The 20354-nt window shown below is 34.1% G+C and overlaps 1 protein-coding gene across 2 annotated transcripts in view; it reads right to left on the reverse strand.

Annotated features, from left to right (window-relative positions):
• MED4 (mediator complex subunit 4) overlaps window positions 1–19606 on the reverse strand; it is a 36087-nt gene extending 16481 nt beyond the window's left edge. The window contains exons 1-2 of one of the 2 annotated variants that reach the window (XM_051987336.1): window positions 19379–19606; window positions 6397–6463 (exon numbers count right to left, since the gene is read on the reverse strand). In XM_051987336.1, the coding sequence (XP_051843296.1) occupies window positions 6397–6463; window positions 19379–19506 (195 nt within the window). In that variant the 5' untranslated portion in view covers window positions 19507–19606. Of the gene's footprint in view, window positions 1–6396; window positions 6464–10753; window positions 10842–19378 lie in introns of those variants that run through there. The other variant, XM_051987337.1, reaches the window with a different exon arrangement.
• Window positions 19607–20354: the final 748 nt, after the last annotated feature.

Raw genomic sequence — 20354 nt, forward strand, 5'->3', positions numbered from 1 at the left:
GGCTAATTAAAATGGGAGGTAGCAAGGTGGAATGGGAATTATAAGCTAAATATATTCTACTGTGGTCTTAATTTTTTCTCTACTTTTCTTATTTTCCAAAGCAACTTGGGGTTTAAAGGCATGATATTTTTAACCATGCAATGATAAACTTCTTCCTGTAAAGTTTATACTCCAAAATATCATTTCAAAAATACATCATTGCAATTTACTTTCCAAGTAGGAGAGATCTGGGCCTCAATTATTAAAAGCATTATATTAATAAAAACAATGAAACATTTATATAGTGCTCGCTATGTGAAAAATAATTGTGCTAATTATATCATAAATATTATCTCATTTGATCCTCATAATAACTTAAAAGAGATTTTGCTGTTCCTTATTATCCCCATTTTACAGTTGCAGTATCTGAGATAATTAGATTAAGTGTTATTTGTCCAAGGTCAACAGCTACTAAGCAGCTGAGACAGGATTTGAACTCAGGATTTCTTGATTCCTGGCCCAGGAACTTATTTACCTTGCCAGCCATTAGTTTCTATTTCAACTGGACAGCATTTCATGCGTGTTCCCTAAGTTTTACAACGTTAATTTTACTGGATTTGGTACACTTTTAAAGAAAATTAAGTCAGACTAAATTAAGCTTGTGGATCAGTAAAGGATACTGATTTACCAAGATTTGGTTATCCTGCTGTCATACATTTCAATAGATTTGACTTCTTAGTGGGAGGTTAATACAAGGTATTGGGTTGTCGGTTTGTAAGTTAACCTTTTCTTATCACTGACAAAGACTTAATTACCCTGAGAACAGTTAATAACTTTCAATTTCTATTTTTTCTTTCAGATTCTAGAATTATGAGGATAATTTTCCTTTGTAATTTCTTGAAAGATGATGGGCAGGCTCTTTTTTTAAATTACAATTCTCAAGTAAACTAATAATTTTAAAATTCTCTCTTCTGGATCTATTTTCCAAGTCAGTCGTTTTCCAAAGAAATATTTTAAATCCCCCTCTCCCATTTTTTGGTTTTGTTTTATTGTATCTTGATTTCTCATAAAGTTATTAGCTTCTATTTGCTCAAATGTAATTTTTTAAGGAATTTTTTTTTTCAGTGAGTTTTTGTACTTCCTTTTTTATTTGGTCAATTTTGCTTTTTTAAGGCATTCTTTTCTCATTGCTTTTTCTATTTCCTTTTGCACCACTCTCAATTATCTTCCTATTTTTTTCCTCCCTCTCTCAATGGATTTTCAAAATCCTTTTTGAGATCTTCCGTAGCCTGAGACCAATTCTTATTTTTCTTGGAGGTTTTGACTTTGTTATCTTTTTTTGAGGGTGTATTTTGATCTTCTTGTGCCCATAGTAAATTTCCATGGTTAGCAACTTTATCTATTGTCTGCTCATTTCCCTAGCCTAATTTTAAGTCTTTGTTAAAGTAGGGCTCTGTTTCAAGTGTTTTGTATAGCTGTTTTCAGAGATCCTTCTAAGGTCCTGACCATAACCCCCCTTTTCTGCCCTGAAGCTGTTAGTAGTATTCCTGCCCCACTGGAGTTGTAAGATCTAGTATACTAACGCAACAGTCCTTCCTTAGTGCTAATAAAGAGAAACCTGGAACACAGATAATGTCCATCTCTTCTTCTTGATGCCGGGGTGATAACTTTGTTCCTCCTTTAGAGGTTCAATTGGCTCCAGCATAAGCTCCAGTGTATAGTGTCTTGAAACCAGTATTTTGAAAACTGTCTACTGGATGGACATGCTGTTTTTTTGTCATAGGTGCTGTTATTTTTAAACTATTAATAAAGAATCTGTCAAATAATTGCAAAACCCCCTTTTCCTTTAAAAATCTAATATTCTTAGTTTTTGTTTTAGCTAGTCTTACTGAATATCTCTGGAGAAAGTTTAGCAAATGATAAGGAAGTTGAAATTTTAGTCTGTAATCTATCCAAACTGAACTTGTTTCATATTTCCATGTTCAAATTTGTAACAAAATTAGTTCCAAATAAAATAAAAATTAAGAATAATAATAAAAAAGAGAACACTGGATTGTTCTAATACTTAAACTCTTAACTAGCGCCTTCTGTACAACTGCAGTCATTTTTTTTTTCCATCTTAGCTTACTCATTTGTAATATAAAGTGGTTTAAATAGTCCTCTTTTTCATTCTTCTAGGTACATTGAAATGTTTGCATTTGTTGGTAATTAAGTTCATAATAAAAAAGAAAATAATAACCAAAAAAGAAAATAAAAGAATTAAAGCAGATGTTATCTAAGATCTTTTTGGCTTTAAGTGAGGTGTGTAATCAATAAGCTTTCCAAAAATCATATCTTCTATAATTTTATAACAATTTCCTTTAAAAGGTACATATAAATAAAGGGTATACAAAAATATGTTACTATCCAGGGATGTGAAGGGTACTATTTTCCTAGTAGATGGCATATTGGATTTGGGAATCACAACTGGGCTCCAAAGACAAGACCTTTTAACTTCTCTGTGCCTTAACTCCTAAAGACTTAAGATTGTGGTTTACGTTCTGCCAAGGTGAGAAAATTGCCAAGGATCACAAAACTAGCAAGTGTATAAGGTTGGATATGAACTCAGGCCTTCCTGAGTGTAGGCCTAGTGCTATCTACTCAGAGCTGGTCACAGGACAACAAATTTTTTTTGGTTGCATTTCAAACTCTGGAAAGTTATGAAGGGGTTATATTCTAGATGAAGTATATATTGGAAAAAAAATCAAAAGTCCTTGTATTTTAGTATTCTTAAAATATTACACATCTGTTCTCAAAAAATGATGCAACTAGAAGTTATGGTTCCATGATGATTTTTTAATCCAAAATTATTTTTTAAAATTGTTGTAAGATTATATGATGATCAATTCCGATGGATATGGCTCTTTTCAACAATGAAATAATCCGGGCCAGTTCCAATGATCTTGTGATAAAGAGAGCCACCTACACCCAGAGAGGGGACTGTAGGAAATGAGTATAGATCACAGCATAGCATATTCACTCTTTCTTCTGTTGTTCACTTGCATTGTTTTTTCTCATTTTTTTTTCTTTTTGATTTTTCTTGTGCAGCAAGATAATTGTATAAGCATATATTGGATTTAATATATATATTTTACCATGTTTAACATATATTGCCATCTAGGGGAGGAGGTAGAGGGAAGAAAGGGAAAAAATTTGAACACAAGGGTTAATGTTGAAAAATTATTCATGCATATGTTTTGAAAATTTAAAAAGCTTTAACAAACCAAATAAATAAATAATAGAAAATGAAAATTGATGTTTTGAGAAGTGTGTGTGTATGACGGGATAGGCATTTTTCTTCCCATAATGATATATTTTAGCTTGAGCATATCTTAAAATGCTATTATTGTTATAAAATTTTAGGAGGTTCTTTCAAAATAAATTTTTGAATAAAATTTTAACATTTTAATGTAAACATTCGATTATAATTTATGTCTAATGCTATCTAGTTATATCAGTAGCCAGGAATCAAGAAACACAACTTTCCAGGTCAGCTACCTACTGAGATTAAGGTCATGAGAAAAAATAAGAATTATATGTATCTTAAAATACTTTATCATCAGAGGAGGAAAAAAAAAAAAACACCATGTAAGATGAAGTGATTATTGTTGTGAAAAGTCTTCAAAAATCTTCCTATAACATTGTTAATACTTTAAATAAAGTTTATAATAGCAAAGATGGAGAATCCTTTACAAGCAGTTAATTTCATCCTGCCTATGAGCAAAGATGGAGAATCTTTCACAAGCAGTTTAATTTCATCCTGCCTATAGCAAGCTTTTTAGATTTCATCATCTTGCCATAGAGTAGAGCAAATGCAACTGTTCAACTAACAAAGTTTCAACAGTCTCTAATGAGTATCCTCATTTCACTGAGGACAGGAAAAAAAAGAGGTGAGCTGATAAGAAATAGTGAGCCCTGTATTCTCTGCTCTCCTCCTCATTTTCTGGGATATTTTTTTATTTTACTCATTTTTAACATAACAAATATAAAATGAGAAAAGAAAAACCTTTCCTAGTATACAGAAGAACATAAAAGAGGATTCAATATAAACAAATTATTTCAAGAAATCTATATAAGTAAATACTACATATTGTTTTCAAAGTTATCCAGTTTTTCTTTGCCTCTTCGTGGGTTTTGGGTTTTCTTTTGTTCTCAGCCCTTTTTTTTCTTCCCCACCTCTTTTTTTTTTTTTTTTTTGCTGAGGCAATTGGGGTTAAGTGACTTGCCCAGGATTTACACAGCCCAGACATGTTAAGTGTCTGAGGCCAGATTTGAACTCAGGTCCTCCTGACTTCAGGGCTGGTACTCTCTAGACTCTAATTTGTGGAAAGAAAAGGGAAATAAAATTATAATCAGAGTAATACAAAGGTTACATGATAGGACAAAAGTTACAGAATGAACAGTGTGGTGACTAAAAACACTTTTCTAAGTTGTCCACCAGGAGCAATGGTGGATGAATTCTGTAATTTCTACTATGTTCATTCCCTCTTTCAACTGGTCACAACCCACATGACTGCCAAACATGCAATTTTAGTAGTATATAAAAAAGTATTTTCCTCATCTTTACCTGTTGAATTTCTGTTGTAGTTATTCAGTCTTTTCAGTGCTGTCCAAATCTTCATTTGCCATTTCCTTCTTCAGCTCATTTTACAGATGAACTAACTGAGGCTAACAGTTTTATCTGTTGTCTGCTCATTTCCCTAGCCTAATTTTAAATCTTTGTTAAAGTAGGGGCTCTGTTTCAAGTGTTTTGTATAGCCCAAGATCACTCAGCTAGGACATGTCTTAGGCCAGATTTGAACTCAGGAAGATGAGTCTTCCTCACTCCAGACCTGGCACTCTGTCCACTGTGCCATGTAGCTGTCCACTGAATTTCTACCCATCATTTAAAGACAAAAGCAAATATTTATTCCTTCAGGAAGCCTTCCTCAAGACCCTGCAAAGAATCAAGGGACTTTGGGCTTGTCTAATGATAGAAATCTCTCTGCATCTCATCCGTATTTTTTGGCATTGTAGTTATTTTACATCAAAGTAGACTACATGCTCTATGAAAGAAGAGATTATCTCATCTACATCTCCCTTAATACAACATTCTGACAAGAAGGCCTTTGGTAGAAAAAGGGAGAATCTATGATCTTTGGTACATAGAACTCCTTTATGAGCAAAATCATACTGATGTAGATCAACACTCTAGAGTATTAAGAAAACAGTTTCTAGTGCCAGAGGCAGGACTTAAATCCAGGTCTGCTTGGCTTTGAGGTCATTCAGTATGTCACAATACCTTTCAGTAAATATTACTGTTAAATTGAAAACCATAATTTTATATTCCCTGTTTTTAATTTTAAAAGCAAGTTAAATATTTCAATTTTTTTCTCAAAATTAAATTACATATAGTCAATGTTTAAAATTGGTATGCAGTTCTTGGCTATTTTTTCCCCTCAGAATAAATAATGCTGGGAAGAGATGGTGTGTGTGTGTGTGAAAAAGATTGCTCAATCTTATTTTATAGTCAAAACTACAGCCCTTCTGTTCCTTAAATGAATTATGGAAGAAAGTAGAAAAAAGGCGAGGGCATGGGGAGTAGCAAAAACAATGAATTTATCAACTATTGTCATCTCTTATCACTTGGTATTCTCTCAAAATCTGTATTCTTTCTTTCTTATTTTGCAGTTATATATGATCACTTGCAACAGGAAGAGATTACAGTCAAAATGAAACTAGAGCTAGTCCTAGAAATGGCATTAAAAATAAGACTGGAGCAGAGACAGTAGCAAAACTCCTGACGAACTGGCTAATATGCTATTAAACACTACCACAAAGCAGACTTATGTTGGAAAGTCTAAAGATAAATGAGCAAAACTGTTAACAGGTAACAGAAGATTGGTAAATTAGAGCAATAATTTAACAAGAATCTTTTAAATCTTTAGACAAATACTTATACTTAATTGTTACATGTTTAAAGAGAACTTTAACGTTTACAAAGTATTTTTTATCACAATCACCTTTGAGGACATTATCATCTCCACTTTATAGATGAGTAAACTTAAAGCTCAGGATAGTAAAATGACTATTCAAAATTACAAACAATGGTCTAAACTGTACTGTGTTCTTTTCAATGCTGTCTCATTAAGTATGTGTTTATTTTGTGTGTATCTTTTTCAGTCTTAAGTCTACTAAAACATGTACAAACATGCATGTATATGTATATATATATATCTATATAATTATAAATACTAGAATTATCTAAGATTTCTCAGTTGAAAGAGATGCTACACTGGCCCAACCACAGATAGATAATGCATGTATACACACTACAAATGGGAAGTTAAATTAAGAGGTTTTTTTTTTTTTTTTAAATTTCAAATAGAAACCACTTACCTGGTTTTCCTCTCCAGGTTGAAGCAACTTTTGGCTTCTTGAAATTGCCAGATTCTCTATAAGTTCCCTAAAAACAAAAGTAATTATGATATCAGTAAGTTTGAAAGCCAAAATCATGCTCAAAACTGAAATATCAAAAATTATTTGTAGCATTTCTTTAAGCAAGCAAGTATTCGAAACTCATTTCTTCACAAAACAAACCTCAATTTCTAGGACAGACAACAATACGGAGGTCACATTTTTCCTAGATGAACAATTTTTCCCTAAAGAACTATTAAATCTCATTCACATATTACCAATAGTTTCAAAACTGACCCAAATTAAGATGCTAAAATCACTTTCTTGGAGATTAATATATTCACAACCTCTGCCTTTGTGTATCATCTTTCAAGAAATTATCAAGGGAAATTATCCTGATATTCTAGAATCAGAAGATAATATAGAAATTGAAAGAATCTATCACCTCCTGAAAGAGATCCCAAGATAAAAATTCCTAGGAATATTACAACCAAATTTCATAACTTCCAGGTCAAGGAGAAAATATTATAAGTACCTGGAAAGAAGCAATTCAAGTATAATGAAGCCACAGTCAGGAAAACACAAGATTTAGCAGTTTCTACATGAAAGGACCAGAGGGCTTGGAATATATTCCAGAAAGCAATGGAACTAGGATTACAACCAAGAATCACCTACCCATATTTCTACCTTCTGAATTCAATTCTCCCTGTGCAAAAAGAAAACTGTTCAGTTCTGCACACATATATTATATCTAGGATATAGTGTAACCTATTCAACATGTAAAGGACTGCTTGCCATCTAGGGGAGGGGGCAGAGGGAGGCAGGGGAAAAATCGGAACAGAAGTGAATGCAAGGGATAATGCTGTAAAAAAAATTACCCTGGCATGGGTCCTATCAATAAAAAGTTATTAAAAAAAAAAAAAAGAATCACCTACCCAGCAAAATAGTATAATCCTTCAGGGGTCATTCAATAAAAAAGAGCTTTAAAGCATTCTTGATGAAAAGACCCAGACCTAAATAAAAAATCAGATGTCCAAATACAAGACTCAGGAGAAGCATAAGGAGGTAAGCAGAAAAAGGAAATCATAAGGGATTTGATAAGGTTTACCTGTTTACCTTTCTACATGGGAGAATGATACTTATAACTCATAAGAACTTTCTCATTATTATGGAAATTAGAAGGAGTATATATAGACAGAGGACACAGGTGTGAATTGAATATGAAGGAATAATTTTTTTAAAAAATAAAATTAAGAAGTGAGCTATATACTGGTAAAGAGGAAAAGGGACAGATGGAATAGCATAAATTATCTGCCATAAGAGAAAAAAGGAAAAACTTTTATAGTGGAGGAGAAGATGAATGGGTAAACTTTATTCTCATAAGAATTTGCTCAGAGAGAAAATAGCATACATGCCCAAAGAAATTATCTTATTCTGCAGGAAAGTAGGAGAGGAAGGTTTAACACAAGAAAGGGGGAGAGTAATACAAGCAGAGTGATAAAATTGGGAGAGGGAGTGGTCAGAAACAAAACATTTTTGAGGAGAGACAAAGGAAAAAGGAGAGAGAAAATAGAATAAATAGGGAAAACACAATTAGCAATAATAATTGTGAAAAAATTCTGAAGCAAATTTCTCTGATGAAGGCCTCATTTCTCAAATGTATACAGAACTGAATTAAATTTATAAGCTATTCCCCAAATCATAAATGATCAAAAGATAGGAACTATGCCCAGAGGGCTATAAAATTATGCATATCTTTTACTCTAACAATAACACTATTAGGCATGAATCCCAAAAAAAGATTTTTTTTAAAAAGTAAAAGGATCTATATGTACAAAAATATATTTATAGGAGCTCTTTTCTCAGGGCAACGAACTGGAAAATTGAAGGGATGCCTATCAATTGGGGAATGGCTGCATAAATTGTGGTACACAATTATGAGGAATATTACTATTCTATAAAAAATGATGAGCAGTATGCTCTCAAAAAAACCTGGAAATGTAGCTGAGCTGAAGCAAACTAAAATCCAAGGCTACTCTGAAAGACTTGAAAAATACTATCTGTAACCTGAGAATGAACTGAATCTGAATGTATCTGAATCTAGATTGAAGCATACTTTTAAAAACAATTTTCTTGAGGGTTTTTTTTTTGGGGGGGGTGGGGTGGGAGAGGAGACCTATGTTTTCTTTCACAATATAACTTTTATGGAAATGTATTACATTACCTTACATGTGCTTTCTCAATGGGGAAGAGTTGAGAAGGGAGAAAATTGGAAACCCAAAGTTTTAAAAAACATGTAAAAATTAGTTTTACATGTAACTGGGGAAGATAAAAATATTAAATAAAAAAAGAAAGTGTAAATTAAAGAAGGCAGTAGTTATATGCAAAACAGACTTTTGAGGAAGAACAGGATAAAGAGAGAGCATAAGCTGAGAAATAGTAATCATAAATGAATGTGAATGGGATGAACTTACCCATAAATTGGAAGCAGAGAGCAAAATGGACTAGAAACCAGAATACAACAATTTGTAATGTAACAAGAGACAACTTAAAACACACAGAGTTAAAATAGTCAGAGAATAATCTATGCTTCAGGTGAAATGAAAAAAGGCAGTGGTAAGCAATCACGATCTCAGACAAAGCAAAAATAAAGATTAAAATTAAATTAAAAGATAATCAGAGAAACTACATTTTGTTAAAAGGTACTATAGACAATGAATTAGTACAAAAAGGTCTTCTTTCTCAAATATATTGAGAAATGAGTTAAATGCATAAAAATAAGAGCTATTCCCCAATTGTTAAGTAAAGAATATGAACAGGCAGACTGCAGAAGAAACCAAAGCTATCTCTAATCATATGAAATAATGCTCTAAATGAATATTGATTAAAGAAATGAAAATTTGAAACAACTCTGAGATACCACCTCATATCTATAAGAAATGATAAACACTGTAGGGAATGAGGGGGAAAGTAGAATAAAACTGCTGGTGGAGTTGTGAACTGGTCCAATCATTCTGGAGAACACTCCATACCTTTAAACCAAGAATACTACTACTAAGCCTATATTGCAAAGAAATCAAAAGAAAAAAAGGGGAAAGGATTAATATGTACAAAAATACATATAGCAGCTCTTTTTTGTGGTGCCAAAGAACTGGAAATCATGCAGATGCACATCAATTAGAAAATTAGTGAACAAGTTTGGGCATATAATTATGATAGAATACTATTGTGCTAAAAGAGATGAGAAGGTTGCTAGTATCAGAAAAACATGGCAAGGCTTATATGAACTGAGGCAAAGTAAAGTGAAAAGAACCAAGAGTTCATTGTGCATAGTAATAGTAATGTTATAAGGGTGACCAACTACAAAAGACTTTGCTACTCTGATCAATACAATTCCAAAAAGCCCACGCTTAAAAATTTTTTAAAATACTATCCATCTCCAGAGAGAGAATTGATAAACTCTGAGTACAAATTGAGACAAAGATTTCTAATTTTTTTTGCTTTTTAAAAATAATACAGCTAATATGGAAATATATATGCATGATTTCACATACATGATTGATATCATTTTGCTTGCCTTCAGTGAGTGGGTGAATGGTGGGGAGAAAAAAAAAAGCAAAACAATTTGCAATTCAAAATTTAAAAAGAAAAAATGTTAAAATAAATAAAAAATTGGGGGAAGAATACATATACACACACCCATTCACTCAAAAATTACACATTCACAGCAAAACAATCTATTACTACTACAATTTTAAAGTGTGGCACTCTCAAGAAATCAGTAGAAAATGAATGTTTTACCTATGTCTTGCCCATTTTCTCATCTTAATGTTCTGTACACTATAATTTTAAAATGCACAAGGATGTTTCCTGCATCAGAAATTTTACAATGCCTATTTTGACCTGAAAGAAGTAATGGTTCCCTCAGATACCCAAGATTACTGACCAAGACACTAAAAGATCATCTTTGGGTTTCTAAAGATGCTGCCTTTTAAGAAATGTAACTCTATCTTCCAGACATGAATAGCTTTGTCCCCCTAATTTGCTCAGGCTTACAGTTTTTCACTTGGGAAGTTATATAATTTTGTCTTAAATCTCTCTTTTCCTCAAATTTCTAGGGCTTTGTACCTCAGCATGAGTGTAAAATACATTATTCAAACTTCTCTCCACTTCCTAATTCTGATTTCATGAAAACCCACCTGTAACACATACACGGTGTGTGTAACACCATGGTTTAATAATGACATACACATAACCAGAGTCCATTACTGCTTAGCAATTCTACTCCAATTTCCCAAATGTGCATGCACCTGTGAGAAAAGGAATATTAATTATTTACCTGCTAATCATAGTATAGTCTTGTTTGTTCCACAACCAAATCTATTAACACAGATAATTTTTTTAGTTTTTGTTGGTCATTTTCTATGAGAAAATGTTGGCTGTATACAAATTTCAATGAAAACTGAAAGTTTACAGATCAGGGCTAGGTAACTGGTCTTCCTGGATGAGCACACAATAGGTTTTTTTAAAAAGCCAATCATACTACAGCAATGTAATACTGGTAAAGGGCATAAAAATCCAAAGAAGTTTGAATGGGAAGCCAGAAAGTTTTATCACCAGAATCATCACCACCAAGACTTTACATGAGCAACAATTTTAAAATCTGTTTTTCACTCAGTCTACTAGCAAAGCATAATCCAGAGTTTTGACAGTTCTGTCAGATGTAAGATTTCTGAAGATGTTGAACATATGAAATGACATATAAATCATGAAAACAAAGAAAAAGAAAAAAAATCTCACAAAACAATGGATCATGGTACAGGCAGCAGAACGTCTCAAGAAGGAAGAGGCCTATCATCAATTTGTTAGTGGACTCAGTGAAGATGACTACAGATTAATAAGAAACAAAAATCTTCTTGGCACTCCTGGAGAAAAGACAATGGAGGAACTACAGCTTCTCTTAGATCAAGCAAAGGAAAACTTAGCAGCCCAATCAAATGTATGCAATTTAGGAACTGAAGAAGAAAGCAGCTGCACTGAAATTGAGGAAAATTTAAGTGAAGAATCAATACTTCAATGGATAAATACATTTTGTCGCACAGGAATTGCCATACTCAACGGGCAAAATAGAAACCAAATTTGGAGAGCTTTAAGTCAAAGAAGTTCAGATACAAGAGAATTCCAATTTAGACTTAAAATTAACATGTATGATGAATTCCAGAATTTTGGTATCCCAAGGGAAGGATACATAAATATGCCATATTTGAATGCCAACATATGCCAAAACCAACAAATAAATAGGTTTCAACTATCCAATAGCTCAGTAGCCAGACGAAATAGAATCAAGATCTCAAATGTGAATGCTGAAATGTTGGGAATCATGAGAGGTTCTATAAGGGAGCACCCAATAGAAGGGCCTTCTTCCTGGATGATGGCTAGGCTCAGAAATGGAGCTCGGGAATTTAGAGAAAGATTCATAAATTGTCATTCTAGTGCTAGATCTATTCAGTTCACTAGACATGTCAATGCTGTTATACTAAGAGAAGCTCATGAAAAAAATGAATCTACAAGATTCCAGAGGCATAGAATAAGAAACAACAGTCCACTGAGTAATCTAAGAGAAAAAATTGAAACGTTAAGATTAAGAACTACTCAGAATAACAGTAGTCATTCAAGATTGCAAAGACCAATTGATATCATCTCAAGAAGAAAACAAATCAACAAAAAACTTAAGCAGTGTCATCAGCACCATATAATTCCAAATGAACAAGAAATAAAGGGCATGCCACAATTTTCATATTCATCAGCACTTTCAAGAATTCTTTCCACTACTACAAGAAGTCATCCAACTCTAAGGCTAAATCTTAGGGTAAAAGTTCTCCCAGAAGAAGAAATGGTACAAGGGAATATTTCAAGCAGAACTCGATCTAGTTTTCAAAGAACCAGCGGAGCAAATCGGAGTAACAGAGGTATATTTCAGTTAGTCATTTCCCGTTCTGAAAATAATGGATCACAAATCTGTTTCAGAACAACATGGCTACCCCTTCATGGTATTTCAGAGCCTGAGTTTCGTCAACCAAGAGTTCTACAGCTGCTTCTCCAGCAGGTTCTATCTGGGCTGAGCACACTAAATTTTTCAAATGAAACTCGGGCCTATTTAGAAAGACAGAGAGACAATCAGCACTTATGGGACATCAATTCTGAGGTGAATCACTTAAACAGAATAAGAGCTCAAAGAGCACTAAATGAAACTCTAACTTGGTACACCAGAGAAAATCATGCCAGGCACAACGATGATGTGAGTAATTTGATTGAAAATATCATAATACCGACTCTCCGTCTTGCTCGTACTTTTTTATTAAGTGATGATAGCTGGTATTGCTCTGGGGGACTAACCAATGAAGAAATTGATAAATTTTCTACCAAAAGCTACGAAAGCAGCATCAACGGAGAGACAAATAAGGCCTGCAGTATTTGTGTAAACACCTACACACAGGGGAACAAACTAAGACAACTGCCTTGCACACATGAGTTTCATGTCCATTGTATTGACCGCTGGCTGGCTGAAAATAATACTTGTCCCATTTGTCGCCAAGCTGTATTAGACACAAATACAGTCTAACCAGTGGATTAAACATATGCAAATCTATTTAATTTTTGTGTCTTTTTTAGAGTTTTTAAATTATTTTTATTAATATATATTATTATTAATTAAATATTGTAGGTTATTAATATAAATAGCTCCCAATTTATGGGAAAAGGGAAAGGAAATAACATTTATATAGCTTTTAGTATGTGCCAGGCAACATACTAAGTACTTTACAAATGTTATTTCATTTGATACAACAATTCTGGGAAATTGGTACTACTATTATTGTCATTTTATAGTTGAAACTATGGCAAAACTAAGTGCTTTGTCCAGTGTCACACAGCTAGTAAATTTTCTGAAGCTGGATTCGAACTCTGGATCTAGCACTCTATTCATATTTTGTGTTACCTAGCTGCCATGAGAATCTCTTCTATAAAAATTACTGCTGTCTTAGTGGTAATTCACTTTGCTGATGCTTGAAGATCCACTTTTTATCCAATACAGGGAAAGGGCAGGATGGAATTGGTGGCAAAGGGCAGTAACAAGGAAAAGAAAGGAGAATAAATCCTTCTCTTCATCACCGCAAAAAAATGTTTCTCTCTGAAACATCTCTCCCTCTTACCCTCTACTCTGCTTCAACACTGCCAGCACTCTGGTTCAGGTTCTCATTATTCCTCACCTAAATTATTGCAATAGACTCATAATTGTTCTCAGTCTCAAGTAACTTACTACTGTAGCATATCCTCCAATCAGCTATCAAACTGATTTCTGCATTACTTAAGGGAAAATACATGAAAATGCTTTTATCAATAAAATAGAAAAAATGGCAAATCAATGAATTAGACATGTAACTACAAAAACTAGAAAAAGAAACTTAAAGCCCCCCAATTCCTACTGTAGCATATCCTCCAATCAGCTATCAAACTGATTTCTGCATTACTTAAGAGAAAATACATGAAAATGCTTATATATCAATACAATAGAAAAAATGGCAAATCAATGAATTACACATGTAACACAAAAACTAGAAAAAGAAACTAAAAGTCCCCCAATTAAATGTCAAATTTGAAATCCTGAAAATCAAAAGGAAATGAAGAAAATGGAAAATAAGAAAAACAGTGAACTAATAAATATAACTAGAAACTGATTTTATGAAAAAATAAATAAAAATGGATAAAATACTGATTAATTTAACAAAAGAAAGAAGCTAAATTACTAGTATTAAAAATAAAAAGGGTGAATTCATTACAAATGAAGAAAAAATAAAAACAATTATTAGGAGCTATTCTGTTCAATTATATGTCAATAAATAAGAATGTAAATTGCCCAGATTAAAAAAAGAAATAGAATATGTAACTTAACATCTTAGAAAAAGAAATTTAACAAGCTATTAATTAGCTCCCAAAGAAAAAGTCCCCCAAACTAGATAGATTCATACCAAACATTTAAAGAATAATTAATCCAAATACCATATAAACTATTTGAAAAAACAGAGAAAAAACAAGTTCTTTCAAATTCATTTTATAATACAATACAATACAAAAACACTTGATAACTAAACCAAAAAGAGCAAAAATAACCTGATGAAACTATTTTAATTAAAACACTAGTAAGGAGATTTTAACAATATCACAAAAACCAAATATTGTGATATTAGAAATGCAAGGGTGGTTGGATTTGAAAAACTATGATCATTAAGTATATCAATTAAAAAACCCAAATTATGTGACCGTCTCTTTTATTTTTTATTTATAAAACACACGCATGGGCAATTTTTCAACACTAACCCTTGCAAAATCTTCTGTTCCAAAATTTTCCCTCCTTTTCCCCACCCCCTCCCCTAGATGGCAGGTAGTCCAATTATGTGATTATCTCAATAGATGCAGAAAAAGTTTTGATAAATTATGACACTCATTAGAAAGTACAGCAATAAAAGTTTTCCTTAAAATTATAAGTAAAATTATCCAAAACCATTAGCAAGCATTATTGCTTCTAGCAAACTAGAAAATTTCCAAATAAGATCAGGATGAAGCAAGGATGTCCATTATTAACACTATACTTCCATATTGTACTAGAAAAGCTAGCTATAAGAAAAAGAAATTGAAGTTTGAGAACAGATGAGGAAACAAACCTATTTTTGTAGATGATATAATATAGTTGGAGAATCTTAGAGAATCAACTAAAAAACTACTTGAAATAATAACAAAAATGCAGGATATAAGACAAACCCACATGAATCATCAGCATTTTTCTATATTTCTATTATCAACAAAGTCAAGCAGCAAGAAATAAAAAGAAAAATTCCATTTAAAATAATTGTAGACAATATAAAATACTTGGGAGTTTACATACCAAGACAAAACCAGTAGCTATATGAATATAATTACAAAACACTCTTGACACTAATAAAATCAGAATTGGCTATTCATGATAGCCAATTTAATAAAAATTATAACAATTCTACCTAAGTTAATTTATTTAGTGTCATACCAATTAAGCTACCAAAATTATTTTATAAGGAAAAGACTCATCATTAAGATGAAATAAGGAAATAACGTATAAAGTACTTTGTAAACCTTTAAATATCACATGAACAGTAGCTAATATTTAAAAACATTAATTTTTAGCTCCTTTTAAAGATTCTAAGCTAAAATGAGAAATAATATCAGGAAGTGCTTCTGGATCCCAAGAATGAGTCAGTTCTTTGGATTTCTTTCATAGAAGAACCCTGGAACTCGCTCCTACATATCTGTTCATAAGCCCTGGTCTTACCTTGTACAAGAAGCCTTTCTCAGATTTTAATGTCTAATGTTAATCTTAATGTCTTTTCTCTGGAACTATCCCCAATTCACAATAAAACATGGAGACACACACTCTTGCTTGCATGTAGTTGTTTCCTCCATGGATTACGCCTTGAATATCAGCTCCCTCCTAGTCACTTGTGTTATCATTTACTAGACAAGTCCTCTTTGACTGAGAAAAAAAAGATGCAAAAAAAGAAGTGAGCAGCTCTGCCTCTCAAACTCTTAGAAAAGCTGTCTTTGCTGGATGTCTCAACTTCCTCTCATTCATTTAAAACATTTTTAGTGTTTTTCTAGCACAGCTGACCAATACAGGAACCACTTCCAGCTTTGCCCCAGTTGGCTCCTCTGGCCTTATGATTTCTGGATTCAATACTGGTCACTATTTATTCTGAAGTGATTCAAGACAATTCCAATAAACTTGTGATGTAAAGTGCCATCAGCATCCAGAGAGAGAACTAGGAAGACTGAATGTGGATCAAAGCATAGTATTTTTATCTTTTTGTTATTTGTTTGTTTTTCTCATGTTTCCGCCCCCTTTGATCTGGTTTCTCTTGTGCAGTATGATATGATATGAAAATATGTTTTAGAAGAATTGCATGTGTCTAACCTATATTGGACTGCTTGCTGTTTAGGAAAAGAGGAGAGAAAGAGAGAGAGAGAAGTTTGGAACACAAGGTTGTGTAGAGGTGAATGTTGAAAACTGTCTTTGCATATATTTGGAAAAATAAAATACTATTATTAAAAAACTACATTCTGATTCAGTCTCTGTTTTGTACTTTGATTTACAATATTATGATTACTAAGCAAGTTGTCCTAGCTCTGATTACTTTGTCTACATAAAGGTCTTCTCACATTTTTCAGAATTCTCCATATGCACTATTACTTATAGCAAAATATTATTTGATTACATTTAAATGTAATTCCATTATATTCAAATACCTCGATCGATGGGCATCATCTACTTCTAATTTTTTGCTACCAAAGAGGGCTGCTTTGAATATTTTGGTACATTTAGGACCCTTCTTGTTTTCCTTGATTTTCTTAGGAAGCATGCCTTGCAGTATGATTGCTGATCAAATGGAATGAACAATTTAAAAATTTTCTGCCACAATTCCAAATTATGTTCCAATGCTGGACCAATTCATAGCTTCACCAACAGTATTTAATATTCTAATACCTTTTCAAATCACTATTTCCAACTTTGTGAATTTGATGGGCATGATATGAAACTTCAGTTGCCTTAATTTACATTTATTTTATTATTAATTATTTGGAATATCTTTCCATATAGCTACTGATAGTTTTAATTTCTTTCTATATAAAAAAATATACATGGGGACCAACAAGATGACCACATATTGCTTTCTACAAAATTGTCCTACTGTCAAAATCTCAAATGAAAGGAATTGGAAAGCTACACTGAGTAATTACATGGAATTCATAAAACCATATACCTTCTCCCAAAAAGTAAAAACTTTAGAAATAATACCAGATGACTTCAATACCTTTATTCTATACCTCTGTCCACATTCTCAAATTAGCTAGGGACCTCTGAGTCCAGCTTCATGAATTTCCCATAACAATGATTCTGCCCAAGTTCCCTTCTCTGCAAAAAGGAGTAGACACCAATTCTGCTCTAATTTGAAGAAATGAAGTGGAGGGGAAGGGAGAGAATCCAGGAGGGCAGAAGAAATTATACAGGCTCCTCTGATAGAAAGGGGACTAAAAAGCCATCTGGGGAGAGGTCCTCTCCCCTCTATTCAGAAGTCCTCAAGCCATAGTTGGCCTGCCTCCCATAAACCCCAAAATAGGAAGGCCAGCAGCTCAACCTACCAATGCAAGGGGAAGAGCTCAGGAGTCAGAATTCTCAAGCGTGACTGATGAGAAATACAAGAGAAACTGAAAGGCCAAAAAAAATCAAGAGGGAAAGCCTAAACAAAAAACCAGCACACAATTAGATAAAACAATGTGAGGATTTACAAACAGAAAAATGAGAGAACTATTTGTATCCTTTGCCTACTGATTCAAAGTAAAATCGTTATTGGATTTACAAGTCTCTTTTATTTCATCTTTTAACTCAGAGTTTAAACACAGATATGTATGAGGGAAAGATTTTCCTCACTCTGAAACACATTTTAATGGCAATTTTATTCATGTAACAGATTTTAAATTTGATATCAAGAAAAAATTTTCATTTTATTTTACATTTTATGATTTCTATGCAGTGTTTGATTAAAATTACATTGCCTTAATGTCTCCTCAAATTCTCTACAGCTTTTGATATTGATCTATTCCTTTTTCCTTGGAGACTATCCCCTCCTGGGTTTTTCAGACATATATTTCCTTTCTGTCTGATCCCTCCTCAATTTCCATTGAAAGCCCATCTTCCATTTTTTAATCCCTGCATCCTAGGGTTTTGTCCTGGACCCTCTTATGTTATCTTCCGTTCTTTAACTGTCTCTCATCAATTTAGATTTCAATTATCATCTTAAGGCAGATGATTACTAAATCTAAGCAATGGCTCTCATATGCCTCCTAAGCGCTAATACAATTTCACCACCTGTAGGCTAGACTGCTCCATCTAGAGACGTCACAGGCACCTTCACTGTGATAAATCCAAGAGGCCTCATTGCGTTCTTCCTTAAACCCACCAAACCTCCTTTTTTTTTTTTTTTTTTTTCTTTTTTTAAATTTGTCAAGTATTCCATCATCCTTCCAATCATTTCAGTTCGCAATCTAGGAGAGTGTTTAACTCTTTACTCTCCCTGAACCTCCCTCCTCCTCCCCCCCATCATCCAATCAGATACTAATTCTTGTTAATTCCTTCTCTTTATTTATAAAACTACCAAGCTGGGATCAGGGCTTCATCATCTGCAGCCTGAGCTATTAACTCATTTGATTAATAATGAGAGACAGGGGTTATTATTATCTCCATTTCACAGAAGAGGAAACTGAAGCAGAGTAAACGCTGTTTTATTATTATAATTATAAAAAGTAATTTATAATAACATAAATATGATATATCATAATATTATAAATTAGATGACATTGTTGATAAATGTTTGAGGTCGGATTCGAACTCAATTCATGCAGACGTCATCCACTCCGGCCTTCAAATACAGCACTCTTTTCGAGGGGCACTGTGGCCCCCGGAACAAGTTTTATTTAAATAAATTGACAAGAATGTCAATTACCAAAAAAGAAAAGGCGTCGGCTATTACGGGGCCGCCTGGATATAACAAGCCCCGGGACAAAACATTAGACGTCATCTAGTGCAATGCCCTCATCTTACAGATGAGGAAACTGAGGCGCAAGTGGGGCTCCCGCTTTAGCGGGCGGCGAAGGCGGCCCTCGACGAAGGCGGGCCCTTCACCCCTAACCGTCCCGAGGGAGGAAGCCGCCGCAGCCGCCCAGGGGTCCCACGCCACGCCGGCCGTTCCCGCAGGCGGCATCCTAGCCGGGGAAAGAAGGAGGCATCCCGCGGGGGGTTTTGCCTGCCAGCCCGCACTGTCCCGCCTCGTAGCGTCCAGACCTCCTCACTTCCTCCCCACCCCCACCGCTGCAGCCCTACCTCGACAGCACCTCCAAGTCCTCCAGCACAGACAACAGCTTCTCCCGCGTGCTGTTGCCGGGTACATTGGCGATGCTAACCGATCCAGGCCTTTCCTTCTCCTTCTCCGCAGCCGAGGATGCAGCCATCGTAGAGGTCGAGAGAGCAGAACAGAGATCGCCTTCACGCAGACTGCAGATAGACGAATGCGGCAACCGCAGCAGTGCGACAAGATCTAGTGCGCAGATAGGGGAGATGGAAGTGCACGCTGCTTGGACAGCGGCCTCTAGCGGTCAGGAGGAGCAACTGCAGGCGCGGGCGCCGGCTCCTCTGCCATCTCCTGGGGGAAATGGTGACTTGCATTTACTTCTGCGGGAACCTTATCTCAAATCTAAAAAGGGAAATACGTCTGAGGAAAACCGGGACGAAAACATGCATCTAGCGTGCTTTCTTGGTGCATCACAAGTTTCTATTACCCAACTCAACCTTTTTATTTTTAAAATGTGAGCCTGTGATTTCATAGGGTTGGAAACTATTCCCGGTATGGAAACTCCCTCCACGGATGCAAATCACAGTCTCCTAGGTCTCGTGTTGAAAAGGACCTTAGAGATCCTAAGTAGGGATTTTGATTTGATTATGCACAATAAGATAATAGAATATGACCCAGATTTGCCTAATAAATACTGTATTGGGTGGCAAATTGTGAATTTTAAAATTTTAAAAATTTTCTCCCCAGCCTGACCCTTCTTTGCAATTTATAATCTTCATCCTAGAGCACTTTAAGAGAAAGTAACTTGCCCGGATGGGCAAGAGATAGATCAGGATGACGAGATGGCCTAATCAAAAGGGGCTAGTGGTCATAAGGAAAATATACTGTGTGTCACCAAGGTTATTTAATTTTATTTTAGACCATTTAAAATGACTGTATACAATATAAAATTCTCCAAAAGAGACCCAAAAACTATATATAAAACGTTTTCTATGAAGTGAGATTTAA

Source organism: Antechinus flavipes, chromosome 3, assembly GCF_016432865.1.
Source record: "Antechinus flavipes isolate AdamAnt ecotype Samford, QLD, Australia chromosome 3, AdamAnt_v2, whole genome shotgun sequence".
NCBI lineage: Eukaryota > Metazoa > Chordata > Mammalia > Dasyuromorphia > Dasyuridae > Antechinus > Antechinus flavipes.